Below are 17,450 nucleotides of genomic sequence, written 5' to 3' on the forward strand. Positions count from 1 at the left end.
TTTTCATAATTTTTCTTATAATTATTTTGGTAACATCTAGGGTGAACCACCATTTAAATGGTTCACCATGGACCATGATTATGAGCCATTAGATCTTATATAATATTATATTTTATAGTGTACCTCTCCACACTCAAGTTTTTTATTTTATTTCTATTCTCTTTCATCTTCTTCCCTTTTTCATGGAAACCGTTTGGATCAAAGTTTTTGAGAGAAATACTTATCAAAATTTGGGCTTTACTTTTTGAACAAATTGAATTGAATTAAGGAAAAATCTGGTTGAATACACTTCTGCTTCTCTCATTGATATTTTTCCTCTAATCAAGTCTATCAAGCAAAATAAAAAGGTTATAGAACAGTAAACTTCCAATTTTTCAAAAAAAACTCATAATTTGGTAGACGACAAAGATTCAAAAAGGAGAATTGATGAGTTGTTATGTTACATGAATTTAGGAAACAATGTTTTATAGAAAATTATCAATTAATTAATTCAAAAGCTAAATTAAAGCATCCAAGTTGTTTGTGGCTGTTTTGATCTTTGCAGGTATAATGTAGTGGCTCAAATGGGGCGGCAGAGATGGCGAACCTTCATTCTTTATCTTTAATAATAATATGTTATCTTTCATGAAATTATGAAACTTTTTCCTTAAAGAAAATACTGTGATACTCACCATGATGAAATCAAAGTGAAGAGTTGAAAATACTGTGATTACTTGCACAGAAAAGTGCAATTTTGGAATTAAATTTTCAATAAGATGTTGGGTAAAAATGAATGCCAATAAAAACAGGGGGATGTAGTGGTAAAAGAAAACGTGTTGTTGTGTATGATAATATCTCTAATTGAAAGGAATTAGGTTGTTGCTTTGATTCAATGAAGGAAAGGAGATATGCGTTATCAATGTTGTTTTGGAGAACAATATAATTCAATTCAAGTTTTTTACTCTTTTAGTTTTCAAAATATGTATTTCTGATCTCAGTAGCATCTTTTCTGAAACATGTGAGCAACGGGTTGGAGAACTCGGACATTTGAGCAACAATATTTAGCGATAAAGGAAAAAAGAAAAAAATATTGGCTGTGTAGTTCAATGATACAAGTATTTAATCCAACGATGGATGATGATGGTGCATGGGTGAGGGATTTAGTTGGACCCTCACCCTAGAAGCCACCAATTATTTTTAAAGGTTAAATATAATTTGTGTCCTTCTAAATAATCAAACATTCAATTTAAGAATTTTTTTTGAATATCCATATTTTTTTTTAAAAAATTTAAAAATAACAAGTTTTTCGAAAAAATTACCAAAATATATATTTTTTTAAAATAGTACGTTGTCGCCACGGGGGTGGCGACAACACTCCTTTTCCAAAGAAAGCGTCAGTGGGTCTGGCGACTATGTGCAGTTGCTTGGTGTTGTCACCACCCCCGGCGACAACACCCCCCCTTATTTTTTTTTATATTATGTTTTTAGCTGTTTTTTTTCTTTTTTTTCAATTTTTTTTATAGCTGTTTTTTTATTTTTTTTATTTTTTTAGGTTGGAAAAATAATATCAATAAATTTAAAATTACCAAATACATTAGCCATTAATCATAATTAAAAAAAGTACATTAAAATTAAAAACAACACAAAATACATTAACGATAATAATAAAATTCCTATTGAGCGCCACGTGGACCATGGACCATGGTACGATCCGCAATCAGGTTGTCTAATAGGTCGTATAGAAGGGTCACGAGTTGGTAGTGCTCCCCTATTCCTGCGACGCCCCCCTCTATTTGGTTCACCTTGTGTTTGAGTCGACGGCCCCTCAATGCATTGCGGGTCTACAAAATCTTTGAGCCGTCCTTGACCTCTAGAATTCCCGCTATAGGAAAGGCGGGTGTCCGCGGCGCCGTCAAAGCTTTGTCTAGGTGGGTTGAAATTTCTCCTAGTGGGTGCGGCCTGGAAGTTTGGATTTTGGAAGTTGGTGGTGGGTTCGATTTGGTTAAAATAGATTGGTTGTGGTGGTGTATTGAAGTTCAATGGTTGGTTGGGGTATTGTGATGTTGGTTGGTCGAATGTGTTGTATGGCGGGTATTCTTCTTGTATGGCTATGTCGGGGGTTAGTGGTGGTGATCTGGAAGAGATCCCCACATGGAGTTCTTGGAAGTGTAGGTGGTGGGGTTGATTTTGTGGTTGAGTTTGGGATGGTTGTTGGTGGTGGTATTGTTGGGATTGTTGTTGTTGTTGTTGGTAAATAGGTGTTTGTTGGTGGATTGTGTAAGAGGTGGGGGACGAGATTCCATTGTGGCTTGCATTAGTCTTGTCACATTTATTTGTTTCAGACGATTATTGCATGTATTCTTGCATGCATGCTTGTGTAAGAGGTGGGGACAAGATTCCATTGTGGCATGCATTAGTCTTGTCATGTTTGATTCTTGCATTATTGCATGCATTCTTGCATGTATTATATGAACCACTTCACAAATAAACTTCACAACACATTTCTCCCAAACATTTCTTTTTTCACACATAAACTTCACAAACATTCATCCCAGATATTTCTCACAAACACATATCAATATTATGGCATCCACCTCGTAATACAAAGTTCGGGTTCACATGAACGATGGGACTTACCACTGCGACACAAACGGTTTTCTATTTAGAAACACTAACTCAACATGTTTTGCTCTAAATAGACAAGCGGATTTCTCTTATCTAAAAAGGAAAATCGAATCCAAAATTAGAGAACCAGTCTCTCAAATATTTTACCAACAACCCTTAGTTGAACCTAACAACTCGGTCAAGTTTTATCAATCACAGATAACAAATGACATAGAGGTTCAAAACATGTTCCTTACCCATGAGTATTTTGGTTATAATTATCTGGAACTGTACATAGTGGTCGAACAAATTGTTCCTTCACAAAATATTCAGTCACAGGTTATTGATCCTGTTATTGATGACGAACAATAGCCCGAAGATGTCATTGACGAAGAAATTGAAATAGAAGATGTCGTTGATGAGTTGGTGAACCGTGATTTCGAAGATGACGAACAAGTTCCAGTACCGGATATAGTACCGGATACACATGCATATTCACCTCCGGTACATTTCACAACACTTAATTTGGGAGAGGACGAGCCATCGTGTGATATGTTCTACAATCCATATATGAGGTCAGACGAGGAGTTAAAAGAGGGTGAAACGTTTCGTTCGAAGGATAATTGTATGTTAGCTATAAAAAACTGGCACTTAGCAAATTGTGTTAATTTTAAAGCTGATCGCTCAAATCCAGAGAGAGTCACTATTGTGTGCAGAAACCCGGAGTGTGGATACATGCTGAAGGCATCATTCAGAAAGAAATTTAATGCGTGGGTGATACGTTCGATATCTCAAGGCCACACTTGCGTCAACACAAATATGGCGCAAGATCATCGAAAACTCAGTCATGACATGATATGTCATACCATCATTCCTCTTGTCGAAACTGACCCATCACTGAAGGTGAAGACAATTATTTCCCATTGCGTTTCTGTGTTCAAGTACAGACCTTCGTACAGAAAGGCTTGGTTAGCGAAGCAGAAAGCAATTGAAAAAGTCTACGGCAAATGGGAGGAATCATACCAACAACTTCCTCGCTACCTGGCTGCACTGCAATTAGGGTTGTTACTATATTGGAGACACTGCCGGCACAATCCCAAGACGGAACCCCTCTCAAAGGTAATGGAATCTTCCATGGACTGTTCTGGGCATTTCGGCCATGCATCATCGGTTTTGGTTTTTGCAAGCCGATAATTCAAATTGATGGAACCTGGTTGTATGGGAAATACAAGGGAACATTGCTGATGGCGGTCGCGCAGGATGAAAACAACAACATTTTTCCAATAGCCTTTGCTCTAGTAGAAGGAGAAACAGCTGCTGCTTAGAGTTTCTTTCTGAAGAATCTTCGAGCTAGAGTTGCTCCACAACCTAATCTTTGTTTGATTTCGGACAAGCACGCTTCTATTGACAGCGCATACAACAATCCGGCCAATGGTTGGCATAACCCCCCGTATAAGCATGTCTACTGTATTAGGCATATTAGAGTTGTCAAAATGGGCTCGGCCCATAAGCCCTATAATTTAGCGCAGGTCGGGCCGCAAAATACCTTAAAAAAACACGACCCTATCTTTTTTGGGCCAGCCCATCGCATATAGCACAAAATTTTATGAGAGAGATCAAAGATAAATTTTTGAAGAACCACTTGGTGAACGCGGGCCTGGATTTCAATACTACCGCCGAGAAATAGCGTTGACAAATCCAGATGCAGGGAGGTGGATTGACAGAATTGACAGAGCGAGATGGACTAGGTCATACGACGATGGGGCTAGGTGGGGCCACATGACTACAAATCTTGTGGAATCAATGAACGGGGTTTTCAAAGGCATACGAAACCTACCTGTAACTGCTTTGGTTAATGCTACGTATTTTCGGATGGCAACTTTGTTCGCCACAAGAGGTAAGCGGTGGAATTCAGTGTTGCAAACACAACAGGTATACAACGATGTCTGCATGAAATATATACAACAAAATCTGCCAAGGGTAACACTCATCGAGTGACAGAGTTCGACCATCACGACCACACCTTCAGTGTAAAAGAAACAATTGACCACAACCAGGGGCTTCCACGACAACAGTATCGCGTCTCAATCCCAGGTCGTTGGTGCGACTGTGGCCAATTTCAAGCATATCGCATGCCTTGCTCCCATGTCATTGCAGCATGTTCACATACTCACTTTGATGCATTATCTTTGGTATCAGAAATTTACAAGGTATCAATGTTGCTTAACGTATATGACAATTACTTTCCGGTGGTAGCAATGGAGGCATATTGGCCTGTGTACGAGGGGGAAACGGTTTGGCATAACGATTTAATGCGTCGGAATAAAAGCGGTCGACCAAACAGCAGGCGTATTAGAACCGAGATGGACGCCACAGAAAAAATGCAGAGGAAGTGTAGTATATGTTGTGAGGTAGGACATAATAGGAACAAATGTCCCAATCGTGGATCTAGCTCCACAACATAGTTTTTAGTTGCAATGATATTTGTGATTTACTTTTTCAATTAAATGGACTTTTTTCATTAATTAGATGGATTACAACAACACAACAAACAACAAACATTAGGCCTAGAAATAATTTTTTAGCTAATAACACAACAACACAACAAACAATTAAAATCTATGAAATTATAACGGTTAAAACAACGCCGTCTATTCCGTCCATTATTTGTTCAGTATCATGGTCGGTTTTCACATCAACCCACCAACGGATCGTCTCTCCAGTCCTAAGCGACACCCTTGTTCTAAGCCTCTGAATCCTTTTTATTTCTTCCCTGGGATTGTACTCCCCTTCTAACTGTGCCATAAGAGTCCGCTTCAGGTTGTTGAAGTCGCGGATGTTCCAAAACGTCACCGCCATAGGAGGTTTGACCGGGGGAAAAATTACATGACCATAACATCTCTTGTATTCCGGCGTCGGCACGGGACGGGACGGCTGGATGATGTTTGTTCCCATGAATGCGGCCTTATGCGAGACATGATCAATAGTGAATATGGAAAAATTGAAGGAGAAAATAATCTACTTTTAATATAATAAAGTACAATACATATGAAATTCTATAATTATCCCTTTAATCACTATTTTGAGGGTGATAAACGGGGACAAAGTTGTAATTGCATCTCCCTTAATATTTTAATTAATAAATAAATTTTCTAATCATGATTACATTCCAACATCCAATTTAATGCAAAACTTCTTTATTGGAACACGCTTTTTTATTGCATCGGTGCATTTTCATTGGGTCATGAAGACATTGAGCCAAGTGAAGTCTGCATTATTTCAAATTTGCAAACCCTTTCTCATTTCTCTCATTCAATTTTGTTTTTCCTCTTCAATCCTATAATATCTGCATAATGCATCCTACATCCACAAATTCAATCTCTCCTTCAACCCTAAATTCATTCTTCCCACTCCTATCTCTTAATGTTTCTTTTTCCTTTCACTAAACACCTTATTTCCTCCTTCTCCTCTGCAGTCCCTTCTCAAACCTTCCTTGACTTTTTCTTCAAATTTCTATTTATCTCCACTTCATATCGTTGCTCTCTGCTTATGCAAATTAGGGTTTGAATTTTTTTCTTCTAAATCCATCAAATTCATAGTTTATCTACATAACTTCAGACTCTTCTGCATATCTACGTTTTTTATTTTCAATTTTCATTTTCGATTTTCTAATATAATTTTTTTTTAGGATTTGACTTATTTGCTGATTATTGTTTCACAATGATTTATTATAGTTAGATCTGAAGTATTGTTGTTACTGTTGTTTGAATTATCAAGTTTGAAAACCACAATTCGTTGTTAAAGAGGGATATAATGGTTTTGCATTTTGTGGTTTTTGTAGTTTGTAGATAGATATGAAGCAGTCACGAGACGAAGGTTTCATGACTTATTTTTCTCAACTTAAATGAGAATGGTAAGTTTAAGTTTCTGTGATTTTTTTTCTTATCAATTTCTTTCCATTAAACTGTGTTTTGTCATCGTATTTCAATTTTCCCCCTAAATTCGTGTGCTTCATAAATATTTGAATGTTCAATCGTTGGTGGAATTTTGTTTCTGATTTTTGGTTTGATTGAATTTTGAGATTTTCATTTACTTATGTGAATTTTTTTTCAGTTTTGTATGCTATGGATTTAATTGAGGGAATTTTTTTTCCGCAAACCCTAATGTTGTGATTCAATTGAATATTTGTAAACTATAAATGAACCTTATAATGTTTGTGTTTGTATATTCTAAAGGGTGTTAGTATGGTTGCAGGTTAATGAGGAAATAGAGGAGTTTGGGATGAAAAGTTTGATTGAAGTGGCAGCTAATTTGGTGAGTGATAGACTTCAATAGACAACTTCTTGCTTGATGGTTTCATATCTTACATGCTGATTTTTTAGCAATACTTAAGAATCTATCTAACTTGATATTTTAACTACACTATTAAATGTGCAATAATGCTTAGTAAAGTCTGATTCAAACTAACATTTGTTTGGATATACCCACTGAAACCTTGAAGAACAATGAGCCCATGGAGGTTCTCGAGATGCACATGGATCACAGTGATCCAAATTTCAAGTGGTTTAACTTCACATTTGAAGAACAAGCCAAGGTGATAGTTGCTGCTAGAAGCAACAATGAAATGAATGCATCGAAATTGAAGAATGAGTTTCTAGAATTGCTTTATATTAAAGAATCACTTATTAAGTATGTCTTTGAGACAAACAAGAATAGTGCCTAAAACATAGTTTCACATTTCAGAACATTGTTTGCTTCTAAATTTTGTGTGTTTGGCTGCTTAGATTATCACTCTCATTATTTCACTGTTATCTCCATATAATGTTATTGTGTTTAGAGGATGATACTGATAATTGCTAAGTGTTGGTAGATTTTTTTATGTTTTATTTGTCTTAATTTGTTCACTTAATTAAAACATGTCTGGATCGTTAATGGCACATCACATACCGAGCAAAGTGGAGATGTTACCATGACCGTAAATTGTGACTGAAATTTTGATCCTCATGTCCAAATTGTTTGATTGTGTCGAATACATGATTTTGTTCTAACTGTAGAAAATCTACCTGATTACGAAGTTTGATTTAATAATATAGCATGATCTTTACTCTGCAGGTTGATTTGGAAAAGATTGTTAAGAAAACTCACAGTTATGTTGTACAATAACCTAAGTAAAATCATTAGTTGTCAATTTATTAAACATCTATAATAACCTAAGTAATTTGTCTTTTTATAATGCATATTTATCTTCCAGCTATAGCATTATTTCCCTTGATATGGATAAATATTGGCAGAAGAAATTTTGAAGTATCAGTAATAAAAATGGTTGTATATTCTCCAAGTGAAGTTGATATCAAATTGCAACGGTTTGTCTTGCTATGTAAAATTGATTATCTCATACATTTAATACATCCAATTATCATTTTAATTAACTCCATAGACTTAATGTTTTTTCTGCTATCATTATTGAGAATTTGGAAGCATCAATATTAATAAATGGTTGTATATTTCTCAAGTGAAGTTGATATCAAAAAGCAATTGTTTGTCTTCCAAGGTAAAATTGATTGCCTGATACATTTAATGCTTCCAATAATCATTTTAATATAACAAAGAGACTTAATTTCTGCTATCATTATTGAGAAATTGTAGTTCCAACGTAAATGTTTCTTACTTATAATCTTCATATTTCATCTTTTTTAATAAGCTGGTAATCTATTATTTAATATAATAAAGTAATATACTACAAAAATTACTTAAATTTTCTAACTAAATAAATTTATAAATGGTTTTTCATACAGCTAAATGTCATTACAAATGCATAATCATTACTGAATAATTATACCATTTTTTAAATACACACTATTTATTCCATTCCTCTCCTCGGAAACATTCACGTGATTGAGAAACCCTACAAAATTTGAATTTAATCTTGAAAATATTTACAACCCTTCAAATTCCTACACCGTTTTTCAAAAGCAACCGTTAAAAAGTTGAAATGAAATAGTGATGGCAAAATATAGGTTTGTCTCAAGTTACCCCTAATCTTCTTGCTTTGTATACTTCTTCTTTCATCTTCCATTTTTCCATTAGTGATTGCAAAATAAAGGTTTGTCTTAAGTTACCCCTAATTTTTTTATCATATATGATTAGGTTAGTTATCATTTGTGTAAATCCGATTTAATTTTCAATTTATGTATATCAACTATCATTTTTCTTTTATCACGTGATTATTTCATATTATTTGAAACTGCCTTTTCAATAAATTAATTTATAAATTTGACTATAAAAGAGAATGAAATGATAATATATTAATTTCTGAGTGATTTGAATTATGACGATAAGTTAAAATATATCTTTTTAGCCTAAAAATATGAACACTAATGTAATAATTTTAATTATCATTATTATTACATTTATGCTTTTACTTAATTTAATTAAACAACTGTTTTATGTTTGTTATTCTATTTTTTATAACGTTCATTGTGTTGACCATATATACGAAAATTTGACTCAAATATTCGTATTTAATAAATATAAAACATAAAACTACATACTAAATATTTTTTAACCATATTCATATTTATTTTATAACATAGTGATATTTTTCATGATATATTTTTTAACTATAACTCTGTTATATTTATTTGATATTAATAAAGTATGAAGATAATGTGCGACCCGTGCGAACGCACGAGTAAGATGACCACTTTCTTAATCATCATTATATTTTACTTATTTATTATTTATAGCGATATTGTGTGACCCATATGAACGTACGGTTAGGAGGCGTATTAATTATTTACTTTATTTTTTCTATTAAAATATATTGTTCCGACAAGTCAAAATTTCTCTAATAATTATACCATTTTTTAAATACACACTATTTATTCCATTCCTCTCCTCATTTTTTAAATACACACTATTTATTCCATTCCTCTCCTCGGAAACATTCACGTGATTGGGAAACCCTACAAAATTTGAATTTAATCTTGAAAATATTTACAATCCTTCAAATTCCTACACCGTTTTTCAAAAGCAACCGTTAAAAAGTTGAAATGAAATAGTGATGGCAAAATATAGGTTTGTCTCAAGTTACCCCTAATCTTCTTGCTTTGTATACTTCTTCTTTCATCTTCCATTTTTCCATTAGTGATTGCAAAATAAAGGTTTGTCTTAAGTTACCCCTAATTTTTTTATTATATATGATTAGGTTAGTTATCATTTGTGTAAATCCGATTTAATTTTCAATTTATGTATATCAACTATCATTTTTCTTTTATCACGTGATTATTTCATATTATTTGAAAGTGTCTTTTCAATAAATTAATTTATAAATTTGACTATAAAAGAGAATGGAATTATAATATATTAATTTCTGAGTGATTTGAATTATGACGATAAGTTAAAATATATCTTTCTAGCCTAAAAATATGAACACTAATGTAATAATTTTAATTATCATTATTATTACATTTATGTTTTTACTTAATTTAATTAAACAACTGTTTTATGTTTGTTATTCTATTTTTTATAACGTTCATTGTGTTGACCATATATACGAAAATTTGACTCAAATATTCTGTTAGATATTTGGTATGATAATCCTGGATATCTTCAAGAATCGTGTTCGTTCACTTTCCGAACAAAGTATTTCGACCCTAATCTTGTCTGGGTTCACGAAATCTTTGCGGGGATAATTCTTGAAGAACAATCTGTTTCTGACAATGGAGAACAGATCAGAATGTAGAGAGGAAGTCTGTAATTTCGTTTTCCAAATCGAGACCAAAAGACTCCTTATATAGGAGACCAATAATAGTAACGAACAGACACACCTTTTCGGAAACAGTTATGTCTGTTGGAACGGGTGCAACTATTCAAACGAATCGTTATGTCCGTTGGGAACGGGTGCAACTATTCAAACGAAACGTTATGTCCGTTGGGAAAGGGTGCAACTATTTAAACGAATTGTTACGCCCCTTGGAACCCGGTTTCTATTATTCATATTCAATTACACGTTTGGCTCGACGAGCGTGCACTCCGCACTACCCTAACTCGTTTCAAACTTAACGTATAATTGCTTTGGCCTAAAGTAAATCACATTACTACCAAAATACATTGATGATACTAAAATCACCAACAAACTCCCCCCATTTTAGTATAATCCTTGATTTACTTTCAGGTATAACGATCAAACAAATGCATAGAAGAAAATGTCTTACGATTGAATTTTCATCTTAGTACAAATACACATTCTAAATATTCGAAAATCGGGGTGTCATAATGATTGAACCCGTCAATCCATTTGAATATCTAAAGATATAGTACACATATGTTTCTTACAATACTCTACTATTCATACTTGACACTTTACAAGCCATGTGTCCTTATCCATTAATAAGCATATAGGAAGCCAAGTCCAAGCTTCTTGAAGCGGCAAAACTTCATGCTTACATAGGTGATCCTTTTAATCTTGCACCTGCATTTGCAATTTTTCAAAAGAACCATTAAGAATATATACTTCAACCTAGCCATCACTTGCAGGTCTGAGCACATACCTTGGGAAGATAAACACAATTGCTCCAATCTTTAACTATGATCTTTCCACATTGAATTCTGCTTCTAACGTTGTATTAGAAGGGAATTGTGTATACCATAACTAATAGATTTAAATGGACTTTAATCCCATCCCAATTACCGACTTCTTCACTAAGTCTCTTGCTAACCCCTTCGTCAAGTGGTCAGCTAAGTTTTGTTGCGACCGAACAAACTCAATAGATATCACCCCATTCATGATTAATTCCCTAATCATACTATGTCTAATACCCAAATGTCTAGACTTTCCATTGTATATTTGACTATATGCTTTAGCCAGTGTGGCACTACTATCACAACGGATAGAAATTGGTGATATCGGTTTAGGCCATATCGGAATCTCATATACCAAGTTCCTTAGCCATTCTGCTTCTTTACCAGCAGCAGCTAATGCTACAAACTCAGATTCCATTGTGGAACTAGTTATACATGTTTGCTTCTTGGAAGCCCATGAGATGGCACCTCCCCCAAGCAAGAACACCCATCCACTTGCAGAGGATGAATCTTCAACATTATTTATCCAACTAGCATCCGAATAACCCTCTAACACCGAAGGAAATCCCATATATGACAATCCATAATTCATAGTACCCTTCAAGTACTTGAATACCCTAGTTATCACATGCCAATGATGTCTACTAGGATTACTAGTAAATCTGCTCAACTTTCCAACCGCATAAGCAATATCCGGTCTAGTGCTAATCATAGCATACATCAAAGAGCCTATAGCTCTTGACTATTCAAGTTGATCCACAGGTTTACTTGTATTTGGCATAAGCTTTTCTCCCGGATCCATGGGAGTACTTACTGGAGAACAATTTTCATAATTGAACTTCTTGATTATTTTCTCAATGTAATGAGATTGCGTAATTACAATCCCCTTGTTCTCCCGTTTAATCTTAATACCAAGAATAACGTCCGCTTCTCCCATATCTTTCACGGAGAACTTTGACGATAAGAAATTCTTTGTTTTATCAACTTGATTTTGGTCGGTGCCAAAGATCAACATGTCATCAACATATAGACAAAGAAATATCACAAAATTCTTACACAACTTTGTGTACAAACACTTATCACAAGAATTAGATGAAGGTTTTTAGATAATCATGCATGATGATGCAAGAAGGTTTTTAGATGAAGTGAGAGATAAAATTATGAGCAATTTAAAATAAATAGTATGAATTGCAATGAGTACCTTAGTTATGTTCACTTCTCTCAAATCTTCTCTTGAACTTCTATGTTCAACCTTCTTGATCAACTACATGATTGATGTGCATGACACTTTTGATCACTTTCTTCTTTGATAACCTTTGTCTTCATCAAAACTAAATATAAGATGTATTTTTCACAATCTCCCCCTTTTTGATGATGACAAACTCTTTAAATTCTTGTTTTGATAAGATTGAAAATTCTCCCCCTAACTTGTGTGTCTCCCCTTTAGTTTGTGTGAATTTCAAATTCTTTATCCTCTGTGATAAAGCTCTCAAAATTCCACATCTCGAGATTCAATAGTTACATTAGACTCTAAATCAGAAGTCTATATATGTCATGATCCATCTTAAAATGATCTTTATAAATCTTATAATAATAAGTCTCATTGAAACATTACATTCAAATCAAAGTTATGATTTTGGAATCATAAAACTTTAATTAATTTAATCACTTTCATGATTAACAACTTTTGCTTTAATAGTAATTCTAAAATACATGAAAATGATCAACAAAATTTATGGTGTAAACCAAAATTACACATGACATTTGAATTTTTTTTTTCTGCGGTAATTAAAATACTTACACCAATGTCATGTTAGAGAATAATTCAAATATTGTTAGTGTACTAATAGTGTTTAATCACGAAGTACTGTAATACATTTTTTTAAATTAGAAATCATATGAATAACAGGAAGTGGTTTATTTGATTCCTTACTATCATATAATATTAAGAACTTGTGATGTTAATAGCACTGCTCCTTGTTGAAACAAAACATAACATCTGTTTTTATGCTTATCCATTTATTATACTCACACCAAATTCATGAAAAGGTTTCATTCCATATCATGCGCATCAACAAAGATATGAGAAAATAAATATAATCGTTTTGATACAGTAAAGCAAATAATTAATGTCATTGCAAACCACTTATATATCATCAGCCCAAAATTATCATAACGTTACAGAGAGAGTGTATTTGAATTAAGGTTACTATTCATTATGCATTAACAATGCGAGTGTTCATTTCGTATTGAAAACCTTTAAAAATTCAACCAAATTATCTCTATATACATGTATAAATAATAAAAACTATTTCATGCATAACATATATTATTATCGAAAAATCATAATATCCGTAAATTTTGCTTAAATGCTAACTTAAAAAAAAAATTCAGAATCTTGATGTTATGAATTTGATCACAAAGCTTTAATTTCTATGAAAGAGAATAAAACGTACCCAAATCTATAATAAAGATTTTTGTTCTTGATTCTTGATACGAAAGCCTCGGTTGCCATTATTTGAAATACTGAATTTATGTTGTCGATTATTGTTCTTGAAACTTGTCCAATTTTCCGAAACTTTTAGTCATCTCCTTGACAGTGCTTCCTCCTCCAGCCATGATTATCAAAATAATACTTTGTTCGTTTGTTAGATATTTGGTATGATAATCCTGGATATCTTCAAGAATCGTGTTCGTTCACTTTCCGAACAAAGTATTTCGACCCTAATCTTGTCTGGGTTCACGAAATCTTTGCGGGGATAATTCTTGAAGAACAATCTGTTTCTGACAATGGAGAACAGATCAGAATGTAGAGAGGAAGTCTGTAATTTCGTTTTCCAAATCGAGACCAAAAGACTCCTTATATAGGAGACCAATAATAGTAACGAACAGACACACCTTTTCGGAAACAGTTATGTCTGTTGGAACGGGTGCAACTATTCAAACGAATCGTTATGTCCGTTGGGAACGGGTGCAACTATTCAAACGAAACGTTATGTCCGTTGGGAAAGGGTGCAACTATTTAAACGAATTGTTACGCCCCTTGGAACCCGGTTTCTATTATTCATATTCAATTACACGTTTGGCTCGACGAGCGTGCACTCCGCACTACCCTAACTCGTTTCAAACTTAACGTATAATTGCTTTGGCCTAAAGTAAATCACATTACTACCAAAATACATTGATGATACTAAAATCACCAACATATTCGTATTTAATAAATATAAAACATAAAACTACATACTAAATATTTTTTAACCATATTCATATTTATTTTATAACATAGTGATATTTTTCATGATATATTTTTTAACTATAACTCTGTTATATTTATTTGATATTAATAAAGTATGAAGATAATGTGCGACCCGTGCGAACGCACGAGTAAGATGACCACTTTCTTAATCATCATTATATTTTACTTATTTATTATTTATAGCTATATTGTGTGACCCATATGAACGTACGGGTAGGAGGCGTATTAATTATTTACTTTATTTTTTCTATTAAAATATATATGATAAAATGATAAAATGTTAACATTTATACTAATATTTGTTTTTTTTTTAAAACATGATACAATTATGATTTATACTAATATTTGTTTTTTTTTTAAAACATGATACAATTATGATTGATAAATACATAAATTCCTTATGAAAAACATATATTTTTCGACGGGCTGAAACTACTTATAAAATTATATTTAACATGAGACAATTATGATTTATGAGTACATAATTTCTTATAAAAACAAAAATTTGTTATTCTTTTTGCATTTTATATACATTTTAAACCATCACTATATTATACTAATTTACTATTTATAACGACATTGTACGAACCGTGCGAACGGTTAAATGATTTCATAATTATTTTCTTTATTTTTCTACTAAAATATACATTGTTCGACGGGCCAAAGCTACATAATTTGTATATATTTTATTTACATTTTTAACTATCACTATATTATATTTATTTACTACATAGATGACTACTTAATTATTTCATTTATTTTTTATTTACTAATTATAAAATCATATTAGTATTATTGTCAAATTCAATACAATATTCGCACAAGATATGATAATGCCCTTAATTGTAATTTAATACTAAATTGCTAACAAATTTTCAAAATAATAAATATTATACCCTACATTAGAGCCCTTAATTGTAATGGCTTTGGTATAACGCCCTTAATTGTAACGCCCTTAATTAGGGTATAATAACGCCCTTAATTGTAATTTCATACTAAATTGTTAACTAAGTTTTATTAGGCCCTTAATTATAATGGCTTTGGTATAACGTCCTTAATTATAATTTCATACTAAATTGCTAACTAAATTTTAGAATAATAAATATTATACCCTACATATTAGACTAATTCGTTATCTTAGAATGTGTTTTTAGACAATTCATTATATTAGAATGTCACATTCTAAGTTAACATTTTTGGGCTAATTTTTAAAATTTATTAAAAATTTGATCATTATAATTGATCATGCCATTAAATCTATAAAATATTAAATCAATTAAAATTACCAATTATTATTAAATGAATTAGTCTATTTTCTATCAATTTTCTATCTTCTTTTCCAATTATTTTTTATCTTTAAATTTAATTAATTATAATAAATGTATTATCAATATGTTTTATAGTTATGTAATTTTAGATTTGTAATAAATTGAAATAACTTTTGATATTAAAGAATGCAATTTTAATTTTATAATTTAAATTTGTACTATGACTTTATTTTAATTTTTTATAATATAATAAAAAATAATTATTTCATTGGAATATGAAAAAAAACTTACAACACGCTTAACTCTCATTTCCTCCACCGTCCTCATACTCTCTCTTTCTCCTCCGAAAAAAAATTCTCAATTCTCATTTTTTCCTCCATCATCATTCAACACTGCACCATCCTTCATTCTTTTTAATTTTATTTTTGAAAATACTGTTTCTCTCTACAGTTTTCCTTCATCTTCATCCCTTTCATCTTTGTTGCTTTCATTTTCTTGATGCTTTAATTTATTCGTCTATGTTGCTTTTAACCAGATAATAAGTCGATAATTTTCCTCCGTTAAGGATAATAATGATTATTAACATCATTTTGAAATATTTGTATTTAAAAAATAACATCATAGTTATTCTTATCTTTATATAATAATAATAATAGTAATAATAATAATAATAATAACAATATAACAACAACAATAATAAAAATACTTTCTATAAAAAAAATAATATTATTAATAATAATAATAATAATTTATTAGTATTGTAAATGGTGAATATTTATAAAATTTATTTTATATATTTATTACATATTAAATATTATAAACAATTCTTAATTTGGAGAAATTTGCATGTATTAAATTGATAAAAAAGATGGATAACACAATTTTCTTATGAAAAACTCAAATTTGTTATTATTTTTATTTAATTTATTTTATTATGTATTCAATATTTATAAAAAAGATGGATAAATTCATACTATATTTTTGCATATATAAATTCATAATATATAAATTTTATATTCATATGAATTTTATACTCAAAAGATATCTTTTACAATTTACTTATCACATTGCATTTTATAAAAACTTTTTCTTTTAAATTTTTCAACAATGATTATTTGTTTAAGATTTGTCAGAGATTCCTTATAAAATTTAACTGTGTTTAAATATATTTTCTATTATATGATAAAAATATATATTATCAATAGAATTAATAAATTTACAATACAGAAAATTTAAAAATTATAGGCATGCCTGACGGACCTAACCTATTATTTTACGGGCCGACAAAATATTTACTTAAATTGAACAAGTATAGAGATCATATATTAATGAATTCTGAATTACTATAGCATATAACTTCTAAATTATACACAAATTTAACAAACATAATCAAATTGTGTTATCCATCTTTTTTTGGTAGAATTATAAACAATTATAAAAATTATTGGCATGCCCGACGGGCCAAACCTTTTTTTCCACCATATATTTGGTTTAATAGCAATTAAACAATCTATCTATATCCTAACAACTACTACATAATAAATTAAATTAATATTTATATGACAATTAATATTGATTTTTTTCTGTTAATTCGTATAAATTAAAATACATTTTTTAACCATAACCATATTATATTTATTTAATATTTATACCGACTTTACGTGACCCGTGCGGGCGCACGGGTCCTTTACTAGTGAAGATTGATTTCATGATGAGCTGCTATATATAGGCCAAAATATTAAGTGTTGTCGCCACCCAAG

At 31.5% G+C, this 17,450-nt stretch overlaps 1 protein-coding gene across 1 annotated transcript; it reads left to right on the forward strand.

The window, feature by feature from the left end:
• The first annotated feature begins 1,109 nt into the window (after nt 1–1,109).
• Nucleotides 1,110–7,306, forward strand: LOC131613986 (uncharacterized). The gene is made up of 4 exons (XM_058885618.1): nt 1,110–1,130; nt 2,956–3,087; nt 6,838–6,897; nt 7,085–7,306. Exons 1-4 carry the CDS (start codon nt 1,110–1,112, stop codon nt 7,304–7,306), a joined length of 435 nt encoding a protein of 144 aa, XP_058741601.1.
• The last annotated feature ends 10,144 nt before the right edge of the window (nt 7,307–17,450 follow it).

The sequence above is a fragment of the Vicia villosa genome, linkage group LG6 (assembly GCF_029867415.1).
Source record: "Vicia villosa cultivar HV-30 ecotype Madison, WI linkage group LG6, Vvil1.0, whole genome shotgun sequence".
NCBI classification, from domain to species: Eukaryota; Viridiplantae; Streptophyta; class Magnoliopsida; order Fabales; family Fabaceae; genus Vicia; species Vicia villosa.